Source organism: Balaenoptera borealis (assembly GCF_965194805.1).
Source record: "Balaenoptera borealis genome assembly, chromosome: 13".
Classification (NCBI taxonomy): domain Eukaryota; kingdom Metazoa; phylum Chordata; class Mammalia; order Artiodactyla; family Balaenopteridae; genus Balaenoptera; species Balaenoptera borealis.
The window spans coordinates 78839778-78857366 of NC_138870.1; the positions used below are offsets into that span (position 1 = coordinate 78839778).

Genomic DNA, 17589 nt, shown 5'->3' on the forward strand with positions numbered 1-17589 from the left:
TACAAAAAGGATCAATGAGAACCTATGTCCCTTTCTAAACGTTTGGCATTCAAGTGGAAGTATACTAGTCTCACAAAGTCCCCAGCTGCCCACTAGAATTATAAATCTAGCAAGAAGTAAAGCCTCATCCACATGGCATTGTGTGTGGGGAGGCTGACCTCCTCATGCCGTTCCTGAACTGGTCCTTCTAAGCATTTTTCCCATTCTTTCCCATTCCCATGTGCATTTACTGGCATTTCCAACTGTCAGGAACTTTCTAGACAGAGTACATTGCCCCAGCTTCTAGAATATGCTGTCCTCCAATCACTAACAACATCTCTTTGATTTCCTCCCTTGTTTTGCCAGTGCCTGAAACACATTTTTAAAGAACACATGGCAGAAAACATCCTGTCACCAACCAACAGACACCTTCTCTATGAAGGAAAATTAACTCTTGCAGGTAAATAACTGCTTCCTTTACAAACCCAACATCTTTGCTACCTTGTAACTTGTCCAACTGTTGCTTATCAAAGGGTGGCAAGAACTGTATTTCCTTATGGCCAAGGCGATGGAAGATGTGAATCAGAGCGCATCCTGTGGAGTCACGCAGACTCCAGCTTGATCAAACCACGACGTAACTGGCCACATGCCCTCCGTTTTCTCTCTGTAAAATGGGATAACGATATCTGTCTTACAAGCTCAATGTTAAAGTGAAGTAACACATGTGAAGAGCTTAGCTCAAGGTCTGGAATATAGTAACCACTCAGTGCCAGCTGTTACCACCCTCATTTTACTCCCCCAGTGAGCTGGGCAATCATACTCTCAGTGTTGACTGAGAACCTATTATGTAACACATGTTGCATTGTGTAGGTACCATTGGAGGATAGAAAAGTCATGATTCTGGATAATCCTTTCCCTCTAGTTGGGAAGCGCTGCCATAATGAGCAGACCTGCAGTCTAAGTCCAGAAGAGAGTCTGATGCTGGAGTACCCAGGAAAGGCTTCCTGTGGTCCATGGGACTGGAGGCGGGCTTTGGGGGGATAGAAGGGTGTAGTTCAGTGAAAGGACAGGAGGGAGGACATCCCAGATGAAAAGCACAGCAAGAGAAAAGGCTTGGAGGCAGAAGCCACTTGAGAGAATAGGCTCATGGCAGCGTGGTTAGGAGGGTGATCCCCGAGGCTGCCTGCCAGATTCCCTTCCCAGCTCAGCCTTTGCTGCCTGTGTGACCTGGGGCCACTTACAGCAATCTCCCCATGCTGCAGTGTCCCCTCTTTGTTAGGATTAAATGAGCTAATGGATGTATAAGCACTTGAAAGAATGGTTGGCAGAGAGTCAGTGCTCAGTAAATATTATCAGAAAGGGCTGCCCGACTGAAATAAAATTTGCATTCATTCATTGATTCATTTCTTCACAAAATCTTGATTGAGCACCTATGGTGTGTGAAGGCCTGTGGGATGTGAGGTTGCCTGAGATCTTTTGGGGGGTGCCAGGCAGTAATTCCTTATTCAGTACACACCTGTTGAGAACCTGCTCTATTTTAGGGATAGCGCCAGATGTCAGCTTGGGACATAACCCCCGCAGGCAACTGCCAACTCGAAACATAGACATGCCCAGCTTTTTATATCAAAGGGCTTTTTCATGCATTTTTTCCTTCCAGTGAGTTATGCAGAGAAGTTACATTTAATCCCATGTCACAGGTGAGACTCGGGGAGGTTCTGTATCATGCTCAAGGTCACTTGGCAAGTTAATGGCAGCATCCAGACCCAAGCCAGGCTGCCTCACCCTAGCAGGCTTCCAGAATCATAGCCACTGCCTTGAAAGCCAGAGGGACCCAGCCAGGAAATTGCAGGCAACAAGAAGCCACTGAGTGCTCAGGGACATGAGAGGCTTAAAAGGGTGTTGAAGAAAGAGTTATGGGAAGCAATACACAAAATGGCTAGAGGAGGAGACCAAAGCAGAGAGACCAGCCTGAAGGCGCCACAGTGAAGCAGGATGGGGTGGGAAGAGCCTGGGCCTGTGTTTCTCAACCATTCTCCACCTGTAGACCACTCCCCTCCCACTTTCATTTGGAAAGATAACAATCTTACCCTTTCTTTTACAATTTCAAAAATAATTATATCATTGTGACAAAGCCAAATCCAACCAAAACCAAAAGTAATGAAGCAAAACACAGTTCTGTGTGCAATCCTATGCCTTTCCCTGCAAAATTGGCCTCCACCTGGAATCATGAGAGATTTTATTTCACCTCTTCCCCCTATCTACCAAATTCCCAACTGTGAGACGCACCAGCCTATCCTAAAATGTTAGAAATGGGCGTGGATCTAAAAGGATAAATGTGAGAGCTATTTCAAAGGCAAAAACAGGAGGACTTTATGATTGATAAAATGGATGAAGAGGAAATGAGTCAAACACCTTCAAGTGTGCTTATCTATCTGCCTGAAAGGTTGGTAGATGACCCTGAGGGTGACGCAGGGAGTGGGTCAAGGAGTCAGTTTTAGGGTTCAGGTGTGGACGTGATGGGAGGCCACGTAGAGGCTGGATGAACGTGACCATGAAAAATCTCTTGGTGAAAAGCCGCATCAGATGTGTACTCATATCAAGTGGGATGGGGGTGCTTGTCATGGAAGCATGGGTGGGAGACTGGCCTAAGAAGGAGTCATTATGGTTCAACCCAACTTTTCAGGAAAAGTCTCTTGTAGAGTCAAATGTGGTAGAATGGCGATGACCTACGTAAGCATTACTAACACCAGGCTCCTGTCTGACAGCACATGCTGTTAGTCAGATTTCACCAGAGAGGGGTGTGTCATATAGTAGTGTCAAATCAAGTTTAAAGTCACTGGGACTTTGGCTCGGAGTTGGCATAGAGATATGGTGTCGGTGGGGGTAATAGTGTTAGAAGAAACAGGACATCATTTTGAATGGAAAAAGCATTGGACCAAGAATTATGGGGTCTAGCCCCAACTGTGGGCTTTGGGGAAATTGTTTAAATTCTCTTAATCTCTTCTGTAAATATTGATGATGATGATGATGATGGTGATGGTGATAACCATGATGATGATGGTATCCACCACTAATATATTATGTTCCAAAATTTCTTCTAGCCTTAAAAACTGTAGTGTTGAAATTAAGTGCATTTTCTCATTCCCAGAAGGTCCAAGTTTTTATAACTTTTGGAGCATAACCAGCTTCCCACTGGAATTCATGCCAGCATGCTCCCCACAGACTGGTATTTCTAAATAGAAAAAGAGGTAAAGTTCAGGCAAATAGGATGGCCCAGCAGCTGTAGCACCTAGAGAACACACGTTGTTCAAGCTGCTGCAGAACTAGAATAAGTCAGTGACGCTGCTCTGTTCTCTAGCAGTGTGATGAAAACCCCACAGGCCAGACTCTTTGAGAAAAAATAAATACCTAATCGAGTTAGAACTGCACAAGTTTGTTAAGTCTCATATCTGGTTGTGTGGCACATAGCTTCAAACTCCTGGGATGATAAATGTGAATACTCTAACTTTATGCCTACAGTCTTCCTCCTTAGTCATCCTTTTTCGTAATCCCATATTTACTTTAGCACTATCAGTTCTTGAATTTATCTTAAATCGTGTTTGTGTTTATTATGTATCTGCTCCCACTATAATTAAAGCTCTTTGAAGGAGAGATTTTGTCTTAATCATTGATGCATAGGAGGTGCTCAGTATTTGTTGACTGCTTGGTGGAAAACTAGGGCCTCAATAAACGGTAGCTAAAATAATCATCATTTCCTAGAATGAAGTCTAGGACATAGAAGATGCTCATACCTGTTTGTTAAAATACTTGAAGTTAGAAGGAGAAAACAAAGCTATTTCATTTTGACAATGATCATTCACCTAATTCAGATTGGCAGAGGGTGGGGAAAGCAATATTTAACAGGTCTTAAAGGTCTAGCATTGTCCAAATGTCCCATTCCTCACCCTATGTGTTAGTTAGGATATTAAGCCAGCTCTTGGAGACAGACCGGTTTATTTATCTCACACGTAAAATTCTGAGCTATATGACAGCTTTACTCCATGAAGCCACAAGGGATCTGGATTTCTTATGTCCTTTTGCTCTGCCATCCTAGAGACTGCTTTCTTCTGTGGCCCCAAGGTAAGTCACCAATTTGCCTACATTCTAGCTCGTATTCCATTGGTCAGAATTTAGTCACTTGGTCATATTTAGCTACAAGGAAAGCTGGGAGATGTAGTATTTATTCACAGTGAACATCTACCCACTAAAACTTGGAAATTTCATTACTACAAAAGAAGGGAAGAATGGTTTTTAAGGGACAACCAGCAGTCTTTACTGCAGCCCAATTTGCAAAAAGGAGTTTCTAGTAGTGATAGAAAACATTAAAAAAAACTATTCAAGGACAATTCAAGATTGAATAAAATATCTAATTTCTATGCAGATATAGGAAGTATCTTTTCTGTAAACTTAGACTAAAAATGAATCCCAGATATTTTATTTATTAATTTAACCTTAGGCATCTCGTTTCCACAGGTAAATGTATATGAGAAAGAACTTCTAGAGAAATATAAATAAATAAAATAGAATAATAAAAAATATTTACTGATTTTTCTTATATTTACTTTAAGTGCCTGTCACATCCCCCTCAAGGATGGCCTATTCCTCTAAAATCATTTAAATTTAACCATTTCTTTTTTTTTTTTTTTTTGGTATGTGAATATAAATTACTATTTTGGGAACTTTTGGAAAGGGTAACTTTTGTCAGATTAATTTTAAATTAAAAATTAATTTAAATTTTTAATTTAAAAAAATTTTAATTTAAAAAATTAAAATTTTTTCTTTGTTTAATTTTTGAATTTTATTTATTTTTTTATACAGCAGGTTCTTATTAGTTATCTATTTTATACATATTAGTGTATATATGTCAATCCCAGTCTCCCAATTCATCCCACCACTACCACCAATGCCCCGCCACTTTCCCCCCTTAGCGTCCATACGTTTGTTCTCTACATCTGTGTCTCAATTTCTGCCCTGCAAACCAGTTCATCTGTACCATTTTTCTAGGTTCCACATATATGCATTAATATACGATATTTGTTTTTCTCTTTCTGACTTCACTAACCATTTCTTTTTCTAATTTCTAAGGGATAGAGTTAAATTGAGAGGGGAATATCTCATTCTAATATTTTATTTCTCTTCTACGAGTATCCCCTTCTTAGGGAAAAGTAGAAAAGCCTATTTGCCTTCAGTTATTATCAAAAGTGATATCAGAAATATATTTGTAAATACAAAGCTTCATGAAGATTATTATTATTTTTTTTTTTAATATTTATTTTTGGCTGTGTTGGGTCTTCGTTTCTGTGCGAGGGCTTTCTCTAGTTGTGGGAAGTGGGGGGCCACTCTTCATCGCGGTGCGCGGGCCTTTCACTGTCGTGGCCTCTCTTGTTGCGGGGCACAGGCTCCAGATGCGCAGGCTCAGTAGTTGTGGCTCACGGGCCTAGTCGCTCCGCAGCATGTGGGATCCTCCCAGACCAGGGCTCGAACCCGTGTCCCCTGCATTGGCAGGCAGATTCTCAACCACTGCGCCACCAGGGAAGCCCCATGAAGATTATTTAAAGCTTGTATAGACACATTGTAAAACTTAAGAAACAAATTGTTTTAGTGACTGTCTTAATCAGCTAGGGCTACCATAACAAAATACCACAGACTGGGTGGCTTAAACAACAGACATTTATTTCTCACAGTTCTGGAGGCTGGGAGTTCAAGGTCAAGTTGCCAGCTGATTCAGTTTCTGGTGAAAGCTCTCTTTCCAGCTTTCTCAGTGTCCACGCGTGGCAGAGAGAGAGAGAGAGCATGCTCTGGGGATGACATTCACCCTGTCAGATCAGGGCCACGCGTGGCAGAGAGAGAGAGAGAGCATGCTCTGGGGATGACATTCACCCTGTCAGATCAGGGGTCCTCCCTTAAGCTTTCATTTAATCTTAATTACTTCCTTATTCCAAATACACAGTGGGGAGGGGGGTAGGGCTTCCACATAGAATTTGGGGGAGATGCAATTCAGTCCACAGCTACGACAAAGTGCCTTTTTTTATGGTAATGTATACCTTTGCCAGTGACCACACAGATGAGTCAAGAGGCCAAAATGCTGGAGTTCTGTTAGTCAATAGATGTGTCCTAGGCTCAGCTGAAACCACGACAAATATCATCCAAGTAACGTTAGATCCACATGAAATGCCTTACAAATACAATGTCTTTAAAGTTGGAAGGGTGGGCTCACATCAAGTCCCTGCCTTAGGGAGAAGTCAATTCAACCATAATGCAGTTTTCTGACCCACGTGATTGGAGCCCCCTGAGCTGCAAGCCTCGTGTGCCCTGATCCCCGGCCTATGTTGTTTTCTAAGGGATTCTTTGATTTAAAAAGAAAAAAAAAAAAAACCTCTGCTTACTGTTTCCAGCCCCAATTTCATCTTCTTTCTTTCCTCAGAAAGCACAAGATTCCTAGATGTTTATCTGTTTCTCTTTGATGATTTCCTCTTAGTTACGAAAACTAAGCGCAACAAAAAGGTAAAATGCTGTTGTCTCTAAATACTGCTAAATGAGTTTAGAAATATTTCTGAATAAGTTGAGTTAAAAAGAGAAAAGATTCTTATACATCAAATCGGACTTTACCCTCTAAAAAATGGAGGCATTTAAAAATATTGGCTTTTTCCATCGTAGAGTGCTGGACTGAAAAACAACAGTAACAAAAGCAAGTCCCATTTCTTAAGGATGTCAAAGCGTGTGTATATTTTTAGAATGACTTAGTCTGTATACTTCCGAGGTGAGTCCCAGAAGCCACAGGGCTTTATGCCCGGCCTGCCTCAGCAAATGAAATTAAGATACTTTTGTCCATATCCGCCTTTTCCTCATCCAAATTGACTACCACAACAAAAGCTGCCAGAGCAGGGGGCCTCTCTAAACCGTCTGCTGCCAAGTGCTGAGGTGATATCTACCACCCGTTCTCACGTTCTTCCTGAGAAATGATGCTTTGGGGGCTGCAGGTGGGAAGGAGCCCTGGTCTCTCAGTGTCTGCCTATAATTAAGAACTGCAGAAGCCAAACAAATGTACAGTTGGCATCACAGAAAAAAAACGAGTCACCAGGGGCTAGAGCCACAAAATCTCTTCTAAGAATAGGGATTTCTCCCTTAAGTATTAATGGTTACCATTACTGTCGTTACTCCCCGATAAGCCATGGGTCTCATGGTCCACCAAAGGCTTTCTATCTAATGTCCCATTTCACAGTTGTTCCCTGACTGGTGTGTGTGAGTGCTTTCAGGAAGAGGCCTCCTCTGCAGCTCTCAGACACCTGCCCTTAGAGATGGGAAGAGGCTGTGCAGTATGTTTTTGGCTGTCAGAGATAACTAATGTTGTTCTAACCCACTCACTTCTTTACTAACCGACTAGCCTTACACAGATGTAAGATTATGAGACTAGATCTCTCAGATCTTTTAATAACCTAAGCTTCTAGATGGCATGTTGGTTAGTTGAGCTAAATAATTTAAGGGTCTTTAAGCAATAAAATAGACACCCATTAATCAATCCGTGCATAGTTGATCAGTGGTTGAGGAGGGAATGGGTGTTGGAGAATATTAAGTCACAGTTTTGAGACTTGGATGGCCTCTTATTTTCAGCTACCCAGGCTAGCATGTCTGAACAGGCAAGCTCTGAAAAATCTCTGTCCCCTTCAAAAACCTGACGTTAAGCACAGCTTACCTTCTCTTTACATAATGGCACAAATCAGAGCCCACAAACTAGTGGCAGCCCATTATTGGCCATATTATAAGATAATATTCTGGTTTCATGCTTCACAACTTGATTCCAAAATAAGTAATGTTATCTGTTTTAAATTCCTCTTTAAATTCTTCCATCTGATAAATCTGAGAGAACCACCCAGAGAAGACCCCAGGTTTCATTTATTTTTTTGGAAAAAGAAATAAGGAATGTTATCTGTTTTAAATTTCTCTTCACTATTTAATGCACAAATTACTTCACATACATCCCAATCTTTGACACCCTTTTTTTAAAAAATTCAGTATTTTATATATTCAAAACAATTTCAGTTATTTACAGATCATAGAGCATGGAATTTATTTAGATTTTAGAATAAGATCCCATGGGCAGAGTTAGCCAACATGAGGCTTCTCTTTCTTGTTCATTTAACTCAGTACCATAGAGGGATACTATGGAAATGAAGATCTTCCCATTGATGTGATAATGATTTAAATGTTTCCCAGCTATGAAATTACCCTTTTATTTATTCAGGTAATTAAACTTGGGGATCAGAAACACTATGCTTTAAATCACTGTGTACTTTGGGAAATGCTTTTCAAGATCCAGAAAGAATAGTAAGCTAGATTTCAAGCAGTTGTTTCTAAAAATCAGTTTACTTAAGGATGTACCTTAAGTATGTGCATCAATATTTACTTCCTACTTATTGCATTATTTTCCTCCTTAATTTTAGAAACTTGGAGGCTCAGACCCTGGTTTAATGTGCCCTTCACTTATTCCTGAGCTACAAACAGTAATCAAAGAAGGTGGTTCATGTATGGTACTCGATCAGCCCATTCCACTAGACAGATTGGTTGTCAGAGGTCTCGATCCACTCCACATGTCAGGTATGTGTCTATTTGCATCATTCAGCTCATCTGTTTGCTATCCCAGAGTTTTATGTTGGCCTTTTTTTGGTAACAGGACATGAATCTAATTCAAATCTTCATGAAAGATAATACTGGGTTCCTGTGTAGCTAAGTATCACTCACTCTACAGGCTAGTTATGGAAAGAGTATTGGACTTGCTTCCAGTGCTTGGATGACCCAGCTCTGCCACTTGCTAGCTGTGTGACCCTGTGTGCAAGGTACTTAAATTTTCTAAGCCACAGATTCATCTTGGTAAAATCAGGATAATATCTACCCCAGTGAGCTGTCATGAGAATTAAATGAAATAATGCAGGTAAAGCACTCAATAAATGACAGCTATTATTAGGATTGTTATTCTGTTAACCATTTTTAGTACTATTGCTATTGTTAAAGCACTGGTAAACCATGACATGCTATGCAAGCCTAAGATATTTTATTGCAATTGCTCTATAGAAAAATGCCAGAAATAAATATATAAATATGTATATGTACATACATATACACATATAGATCAGAAATGTATATTTTTGTTTATTTTTCAAGCATTTCCTGAGTGTCTCCTGTGAACCAGGCGCTCTGTAAGTGCCCTGGAGTTACAAAGATGGAGCTCTCAGAACAACGAAGGATCAATAAATCCTGTCAGGAGAGCCCTGGGCCTCGGAGGGACTTGAAGGACATTCTGGCCTACTTAGTACTGGGTGGGTGGCAGCAGTGTTCAGAAGGAAGCATCCGTCATTCTTTCCTGGGGACAGGCTGCTAGAAGACCAGCAAAGCCAGGCAGGAGGGGAGTGCCTTCCTGTCCCAAGGGAGGAGCAGGAAGAGAGGAAGCACTGTCCATGTCCTGCAGTTCCCACTCCAGCAGCCAAGCCCAGAGCACCAGTCATTAGCACAGGACCTGCTTGTACTCAGCAGAGCCACATTACACAGTGAATACACCAATGAATAATAATAATAGCAAAAATTCACATCATTAAGTTATGTAACTAAGTTGTATATTTAAATGTTCAACTCGTGAATGGATGCCAACTCTCTCCCCAAGAGCAGCAGGGCTCCAATGAGGGGAAACCTGTATCTAGAACTAGAGCCTTCTGCCTCCTTTGTCTGTTCTTTCTGTGTCTGCTAAGATTTGCTGAAAAGCAACTGGTCAGGCCTTAAGGCCTCTTAGATCAGATTTGGCACGGACCAATCACTGTCACAGGCCAAAGCCTGCATAAACCAGAGAGCTTTCCCGAGCAAGCCTAAAAAGGGGCATCTCAGAGGAGCACAACCTTCTTACTACAGTGGCCATAGTTAGAAGATTCTGCCATGATAAATGGATGTGAGTGGAGGAAGGTGTCAGATCCCCCAAGCAAGAGAGGGAAGCAGCGTGGGCTCAGGTCAGCCACAGCCCTGGCAGCCAGCTGGACTTTATGGGAAATCTGACATCACAGGATTCCCTTGGGAGACACATGTTTTCTCTCCTGTATTCCTTGTTCTTTTTTTTTTTTTTAAATAAAATCAATAGCTTTTTCAAAACCATACTTCCACCATCTTTTGTTACTTTTTGACTTGTCACTACCATTTCATTTCTTTTTTTAAAATATTTTTCTCATTGCTCTGGTGGTTATTTTAACTGTTCAGATACAGTGCATGAGGTAGAATAGCTGTAGAGTGAGACAGAGTAAAGTCTGAAAAAAGAAGAGATTGTGCTTTGCAGTGACAGAGACCTAGTTTCAAATCCTGGCTATATTATTCACAAGCTGTGTGACCTTAGAAAAATTCACCTAATCTGTGCCCTCATTTGTAAGTGGGAATTAGTTGACCTTTTTTTTTTTAATTGAAGTATAGTGGATTTACAGTGTTCCAAGTATACAACAAAATGATTCAGTTATACATGCATATATATTCTTTTTCAGATTCTTTTCCATTATAGGTTATTACAAGATATTGAGCTTAGTTCCCTGTGCTACACAGTAGGTCCTTGTTGTTTATTTTATATATAGTAGTGTGTACCTGTTAATCCCAAATTCCTAATTTATCCCTCCCCCACCTTTCCTCTTTGGTAACCATAAATTTGTTTTCCATGTCTGTGAGTCTATTTCTGTTTTATAAATAAGTTCATTTGTATCTCTTTTTTAGATTACCACATATAAGTGGTATCATATGATATTTGTATTTCTCAGACTTACTTCACTTTATATGATAATCTCTAGGTCCGTCCATGTTGCTGTAAATGGCATTATTTCATTCTTTTTTATGGCTAATATTCCAGTGTGTGTGTGTGTGTGTGTGTGTGTGTGTGTATACACATCACACACCACATCATCCTTATCCATTCATCTATCGATGGACATTTAGGTTGTTTCCATGTCTTGGCTACTGTAAATAGTGCTGCTATGAACACTGGGGGTGCATGTAGCTTTACAAATCATAGTTTTTATCTTTTCCAGATATATGCCCAGAAGTAGGATTGCTGGATCATATGGTAACGCTATTTTTAGTTTTTTAATGAACGTCCATACTGTTCTCCATAGTGGCTGCACCAGTTTACATTCCCACCAACAGTGTAAGAGGATTCCCTTTTCTCTACACCCTCTCCAGCTTATTATTTGTAGATATTTTGATAATGGCCATTCTGACCAGTGTGAGGTGATACCTGATTGTAGTTTTTATTTGCATTTCTCTGATAATTTGTGATGTTGAGCATCTTTTCATGTGCCTGTAGCCATCTGTGTATCTTCTTTGGAGAAATGTCTATTTAGGTCTTCTGCCCATTTTTTGATGGGTTGTTTTATACGCTCTTGGTATATTTTGGAAATTAATCCCTTGTCGGTCGCATCATTTGCAAATATTTTCTCCTATTCTGTAGGTTGTCTTTTTGTTTTATGGTTTCCTTTGCTGTGCAAAAGCTTTTAAGTTTAATTAGGTCCCATTTGTTTATTTTTGCTTTTGTTTTCATTACTCTAGGAGATGGATCCAAAGAAATATTGCTGCTTACTGCTGCTTAAAATATCTCCTTAATTTATGTCAGAGAGTGTCCTGCTTATGTTTTCCTCTAGGAGTTTTATAGTATCTGGTCTTACTTTTAGGTCTTTAATCCATTTTGAGTTTATTTTTGTGTATGGTGTTAGAGAACATTCTAATTTCATTCTTTTACAATAGCTGTCCAGTTTACCCAGCACCACGTATTGAAGAGACAGTCTTTTCTCCATTGTATATTCTTGCCTCCTTTGTTGTAGGTTAATTGACCGTAAGTGCGTGGGTTTATTTCTGGGCTTTCTATCCTGTTCCATTGATCTTTGTATCTCTGTTTTTGTGCTGGTACCATACTGCAGCTTTGCAGTATAGTCTGAAGTCAGGGAGTGTGATCCCTCCAGCTCCATTCTTCTTTCTCAAGATTGTTTTGGCTATTTGGGGTTAGTTGACCTATCTTATACAGTTGCTGTGTGGTTTAAATGACACAAAAAGGAAAAAAATACATAGCACTGTGCCTAGTACACAGTAAGTGCTGAATAAATGATGTCAACTATTAATTGTTAATCATTATATTAGAACATCAGGGAGAAAAAAGCTATTCCTGACCATTTATTATCTCCTTATTTTATTTTCTAAGCCTAGCTATACCAGGTCGTTTTGTTTATTAAGCCCTTAGTAGCCATATTACAAACTAAACAGATGAGGGATACCTTAAATAACTGAGAACTACAGTTACAATTTTGAGGAACATGGATTCTGAAATCCAGCCAAGAACAACCACCTGATCTTTAAAGCCTCACTTACTACAGGGAATTTATAAGGAGAAAAATCAGGGAGTAAAACAAAAACAGCCAGATCTTTTTTCCAGAAAGTCATTTTAATAGGTTTAAGTCCTCTCACCCCAGAGAAGCTGGACAGAATTTCATGACCTTGACAGGCTTTGTTGTGTAGAATTTAGGAATTATGAGGTTTAGACTATTACAATCTGTAATAGTGAAGTAGTTCTTGCAGTTAAGAAAATAAAAGTCTCACATTTGCTTCGATTCTGAAATGAGGCCCAACTTGCCTCAGTGAGTCTGAATTAAACCCACAAACGTCAAGGAACAGAAATAATGACTGTGAGCAAGCATCAGCGTAATGATCATCCAGTAAGAGTCAGTGTTCTCCTCCTCCTCTCTGAAGTACTTGGTTTGACCTGGAGCCAGCCCTGGTTTGGTTTTGTTTGTTCCTAAACATAAATTGACTGTAGAAAGAATGTATAGGCTGCAAAATTTTATTCCTGGTGCTGTATAAATAATTCAAGGAAGAGACTTTCATTTTAAGAGCTCCAGCTGTATAAAAAAAGGAAAATCTGCTCTCCTAGTATCTCCTATCATTTCTTTAAGAGACCAGCTAGGAAATGACAGAACAGACTGTTTCTTTTCAAACACAGAAACCATGCCAACATTTTTTTTGTTTGTTTTACATTTCACATAATTTGGTGGATGCTGGATTTTATTGGAGTCCATTTTTTTGGCTTTTCTTGGACTGCTGTGAAGCATTCAGGTGGTTTTGTATTTTTGCTACATCTTAATTTGTTTAACTGTTGTTTTGATGTGACTTCCCTTTAAGTACCAAAATAAAACATTTTTAAAAGGAGTGGTGGAGGTCAAAGAAACAATGATTGTATTATTTTTCGTATTTGTATTTATATTTTACACACACAAAATCTACCTATTATGCTAAGCTTTTTCCTTGGGAAGGAACACATTTTCCATCACTTAAGCCATAAATGCATTTATTTCCTCAAGCCCCAGAAGTCATTGGCTAAGGAAGAAAAGGTTTTCATATTTAAGTGGGCTCTCTTTGGACATAGCAGTGAAGTCTTGGTCTTGGAATCAGATTCTTTTTTAATTGACATAAACCTCCCACACTCATTAATAAACAAACAAAAATCCAGGTTCTTGTACTGAGAAACTGTGGATTTCATATTAAATGCTTTGGCTCTTTGTCTTTAATGTTTTTCTAGTCTTTGGGCTGAGAAATTCTTTCCTCATACAACATGAAAACAGCTATCGACAGTGTATAGCAGCATTCTTATTACAAGCCCAAACAGAAAACATCAAGGTATGTATTTCAATTTTGTAGGTTTTGATTCTTCAGACTTAAGGAAAAAAATCACACCCCAAGCTCATTAAGGAACAGTGAATGGAAAGTTCTGTGTATTTTCCTCTCCTGCTTTGGGAAGGGGGTAGGTTGGAAGGAGGGGAAGGATATGAATATCTAGACCATACCAGGCTCAGAGACCTCAGAACTGACCATCTTCTTACATCCCCAGTGTTGACACAGCCTCCCTCATTTTCTCCTGTGGCAGAAGCTCAAGAGCTGCCTCTGACTTCTGGGGGGGTCTGTAGGAAATGGGGGAAGAACTGCTTTGGATTGCATGCTTGATTTTTAAGATGCTCCGATCAATTTCCAAAGCCCCAGTATGCAAACAGTATGATGCCAGCTTAAGTGAGGGGCTCCTGCAGAAATGAACTGTGTCAAGTCTTCTCTTTACCCTTTGAAACTATGCTACTGTTTTTACAGCTATGGAGCTGAAGAGCAGCTGCCTATCTGACTCTGGTTTCTTTATCTTAGAAGTTTCCATTTTTGTCTTTCCCCTGGTAGGCTTTCATCAGGGCAGCAATGTGGCCAGACAATTAATGGAAGACTACATTATTTTCAAGGAGTCAATTTCTTCCCTCAGTCTGTTTTTCAAGTTATGCCACTGATTAATAACTTCTGTTTCCACACAAAGTGGAAATTCAAGAAATTCAGCTTTCAAACTACTTATATTCCCAGTATTCATCTTTGTAATTAGCCATCATTGACTATTATGGTTTCTTGATTACTCACAACTGTTAATCCAACTTGCATACCATACTCATCTAATCCATTTGCATTTTCATATGTGATTAGAGATATTTATGATACATTCGATTTAAGAAAGAAAATGGGAAACATGCAAATGTTTCATCAGTCTTCAGTTTTAAAGAGCGAGTCAACAAATACAAGGGGAAATATTAATCCAAATATGTGAGAAATTTAACATTCTCTTCTCTCTATATATTTCTTTTTTCTTTCTTAACAGAAAACATGGATTGCACAATTAACAGCAGCAATCTCTTGCTTCACCAAGAGTCAGGAAACCAAGAAGATGTCCTTATTCACTTTGCCTGCAGAATCCTCGGAAATTTAGGGACCTAAAACAAGTGGCACACCTTTTTAGACATTAGGGATTAAGGTATTCTTTCATTCAAACTTGTAACACTTACCTAGTAATGAGCTAAAAGAAAATGTGCATTTTAAAGAAGTTCCAGAATTTAAGCTAGGAAATTCCTCAGGGTAGAGTAATAATGGCTGCAACAAATTTGAACCGGAAGGAATTTCTTGGTAAGTGTATACATGCTGATATCCAGACTATGTTATAGTGCTTCAGTCAGGCTTGCAAGAGGGGCGAGGGAAGTATGATGCTATTATAATTCGTAAAAGGTGCATGATCAGGTAAATGCAGTATCAGGAGGAAAACAATGCCCACTGCTTGCATCTGATATGAATTCTAGCATCTTACTTTGTGTATATCTGTAATGAAACCAAGTTTCCTACATGACTTATAAATCAGCCTTACTGCTCTACAGTCCTACCTCATACAAAGTTTGATTGCTCTTTTAACATACTAAGCAATGAATAATAAGGTCTCCATCTTGGCAGTTTTTAAATTCCTAGTCGCCAACAGTTTATTTATCTCAGGTATACTTTATATAACTCAACATGGAAGGAGAAAATCCCAAAGACTAAATTCCATTGTTTTAAGAAAGAAAAAGCAAATATCTGTTCCAGTTTCACCAGTTAACAGTTTTACTTGGGAAATTTCATAGAAATAGTAGGATATCTTTCTCTACATCTCACTTTTTGAAGAACAGTGGAGTTTGTCATAAAACTTCTTTCTGGTTTTGAATGTGTGTGTGTGTGTGTGTGTGTGTGTGTGTGAGCACAGTACAGTTACTTCGTCTTATTTGGCAGGACTTGAAACATCATTAGAATTTCTTAAGAAAGACAGCTTGAACTATTATCATGGTGGAATATACTGTTAACTGCATGTAAGGAACTAGTTCTTATAGTCAGATTATATCAAAAGGAAATCCACAGATTTCAATTTCAGACATGGTATCTTTTGCAGTTTCCAAAATGGAAGTAGTAAATTTATCAACTTGGACTGCAAGACAAATGATACCTTAACTGATCTCCTTAAGCTGGAGAATGGGATAGAAAGGATGATGCTTGGGGAAGTCACGTGCACAGTTAATTCTCTGAGAAAAATGTGATTTCACCATGTAAACCAGGCAGTATAGACAAGTGCAGCATAACAGTTCTTTTTAAGGGCCAAGCACCATCAGAATGGAGGGTCACAGCCCCTGTATAATAATGTCATATTTATTAGGAGTAAGTGAAAATGAAAGGAAAATCAGGAAAGCAGTAACTATGGTCAATGCCTAAGAATAAATGAGAAAAAAAGGCAAAGTACAGGAGAACAAATTTCAAGTGAGTTCTTAGAGATGAAAAATATGTATTTTTTTAGAAAAAAATTAACAATTGTCTTGCAAGGATTTCTAGATATCAGCCAACTTAGGAAAAGGGCAATGGACTAGGTGATCTCCCAAAATTCCTTTTAGTCCGAGTCCAGTAAACAGATATTTGTTTGTATGTATAAAACTATTTTCTCCCTTAAATCTCATTAAAGGGAGAAAAAGATTGACTAAACATGTAAATTTAATTAGTTAAGATGTAAAACAGCTTTAAAATATGCAATATGCAAAGAAATATTAGCACTTCTATGTTCACTGCAGCACTAGTCATAATAGCCAAGATGTGGAAAAAACCTTAATGTTCACCAACAGATGAGTGGATCAAGAAACTCTGGTATGTACATACAATGGAATTCTATTCAGCCTTGAAAAATATGAAACAACATAGATGAACCTTGAGGACATTATGCTAAGGGAAATAAGTCAGTCACAGAAAGACAAATACTGCATGATTCCACTTATATGAGATTTCTAAAATACTCAAATTCACAGAATCAAAAAGAGTGGAATGGTAGTTGCCAGAGGCTGGGGGTAGGGGGAAATGGGGAGTTACTAATCAATGGGCATAAAGTTTCAGTTAAGCAAAATGAGTAAGCTCGGGAGATCTGCTGTACTGTACACTTTTACAAGAGTTGTCGAGAGTTGTACTACTCTCAACAAAAGTAGTTGTACTACTTTTACAATGAGTAGATCTCATGTTAACTGTTCTTACCACAATAAGATAAAACTTAAAAGAATATACTATGTACTTAAAGTGAAATTCTATAAAGCTCATAAAAGAGCATATCTAATATATAATATATTAAGTGCTTGAGGATATACACATTATTCTCTTCAGAGGGAAACACATTAGAGTAAAATGAAAAATCACTTCTGGAACTTTGGTTTCCAGGGGAAAAAAATCAGTAAAAAGCAATGGTACATTGAGCCTTGAAATGGTCACCTGGGTATTAAATGTACAATGAAAGAAGAGATTAATATTGTTTAATATTTTTTAGTTTTGCTAATTTTTCTCAATAATGAATGAAATGAGAAGGGGATGTCTCGAGCAAATAGCATTAGTAATTTCTCTTGAAATATGAACTTAATTACTATTCTTAGTTGAACATTAAAGCACACCCCTTGTGAGGTTGGGATTGACATATATATATATACACACTATTGATAGTATATATAAAATAGATAACTAACTAATGAGAACCTACTGTATAGCACAGGGAACTCTATTCAGTGCTCTGTGGTGACCTAAATGGGAAGAAAATCCAAAAAGGGGATATATGTATACGTATAGCTGATTCACTTCGCTGTACACTAGAAACTAACACAACATTGTAAAGCAACTATACTCCAATAAAAATTAATTTAAAAAAATAAAGCACACCCATTGTCTATA

The 17589-nt window shown here is 38.8% G+C and overlaps 1 protein-coding gene and 1 long non-coding RNA gene across 2 annotated transcripts in view; one reads left to right on the forward strand and one right to left on the reverse strand.

Moving 5' to 3' along the window:
* The window catches only part of PLEKHG7 (pleckstrin homology and RhoGEF domain containing G7), a 95342-nt gene extending 77769 nt beyond the window's left edge, over positions 1 to 17573 (forward strand). Inside the window, exons 13-17 of the mRNA XM_082350475.1 lie at positions 346 to 439; positions 6443 to 6522; positions 8460 to 8613; positions 13598 to 13695; positions 14702 to 17573. Coding sequence (XP_082206601.1) covers positions 346 to 439; positions 6443 to 6522; positions 8460 to 8613; positions 13598 to 13695; positions 14702 to 14809 — 534 coding nt within the window. The 3' untranslated portion in view covers positions 14810 to 17573. The remainder of the gene's footprint in view (positions 1 to 345; positions 440 to 6442; positions 6523 to 8459; positions 8614 to 13597; positions 13696 to 14701) is intronic.
* LOC309609246 overlaps positions 1 to 17589 on the reverse strand; it is a 388908-nt gene that overhangs the window by 77954 nt on the left and 293365 nt on the right. The gene's annotated exons all lie outside the window — the stretch shown is intronic.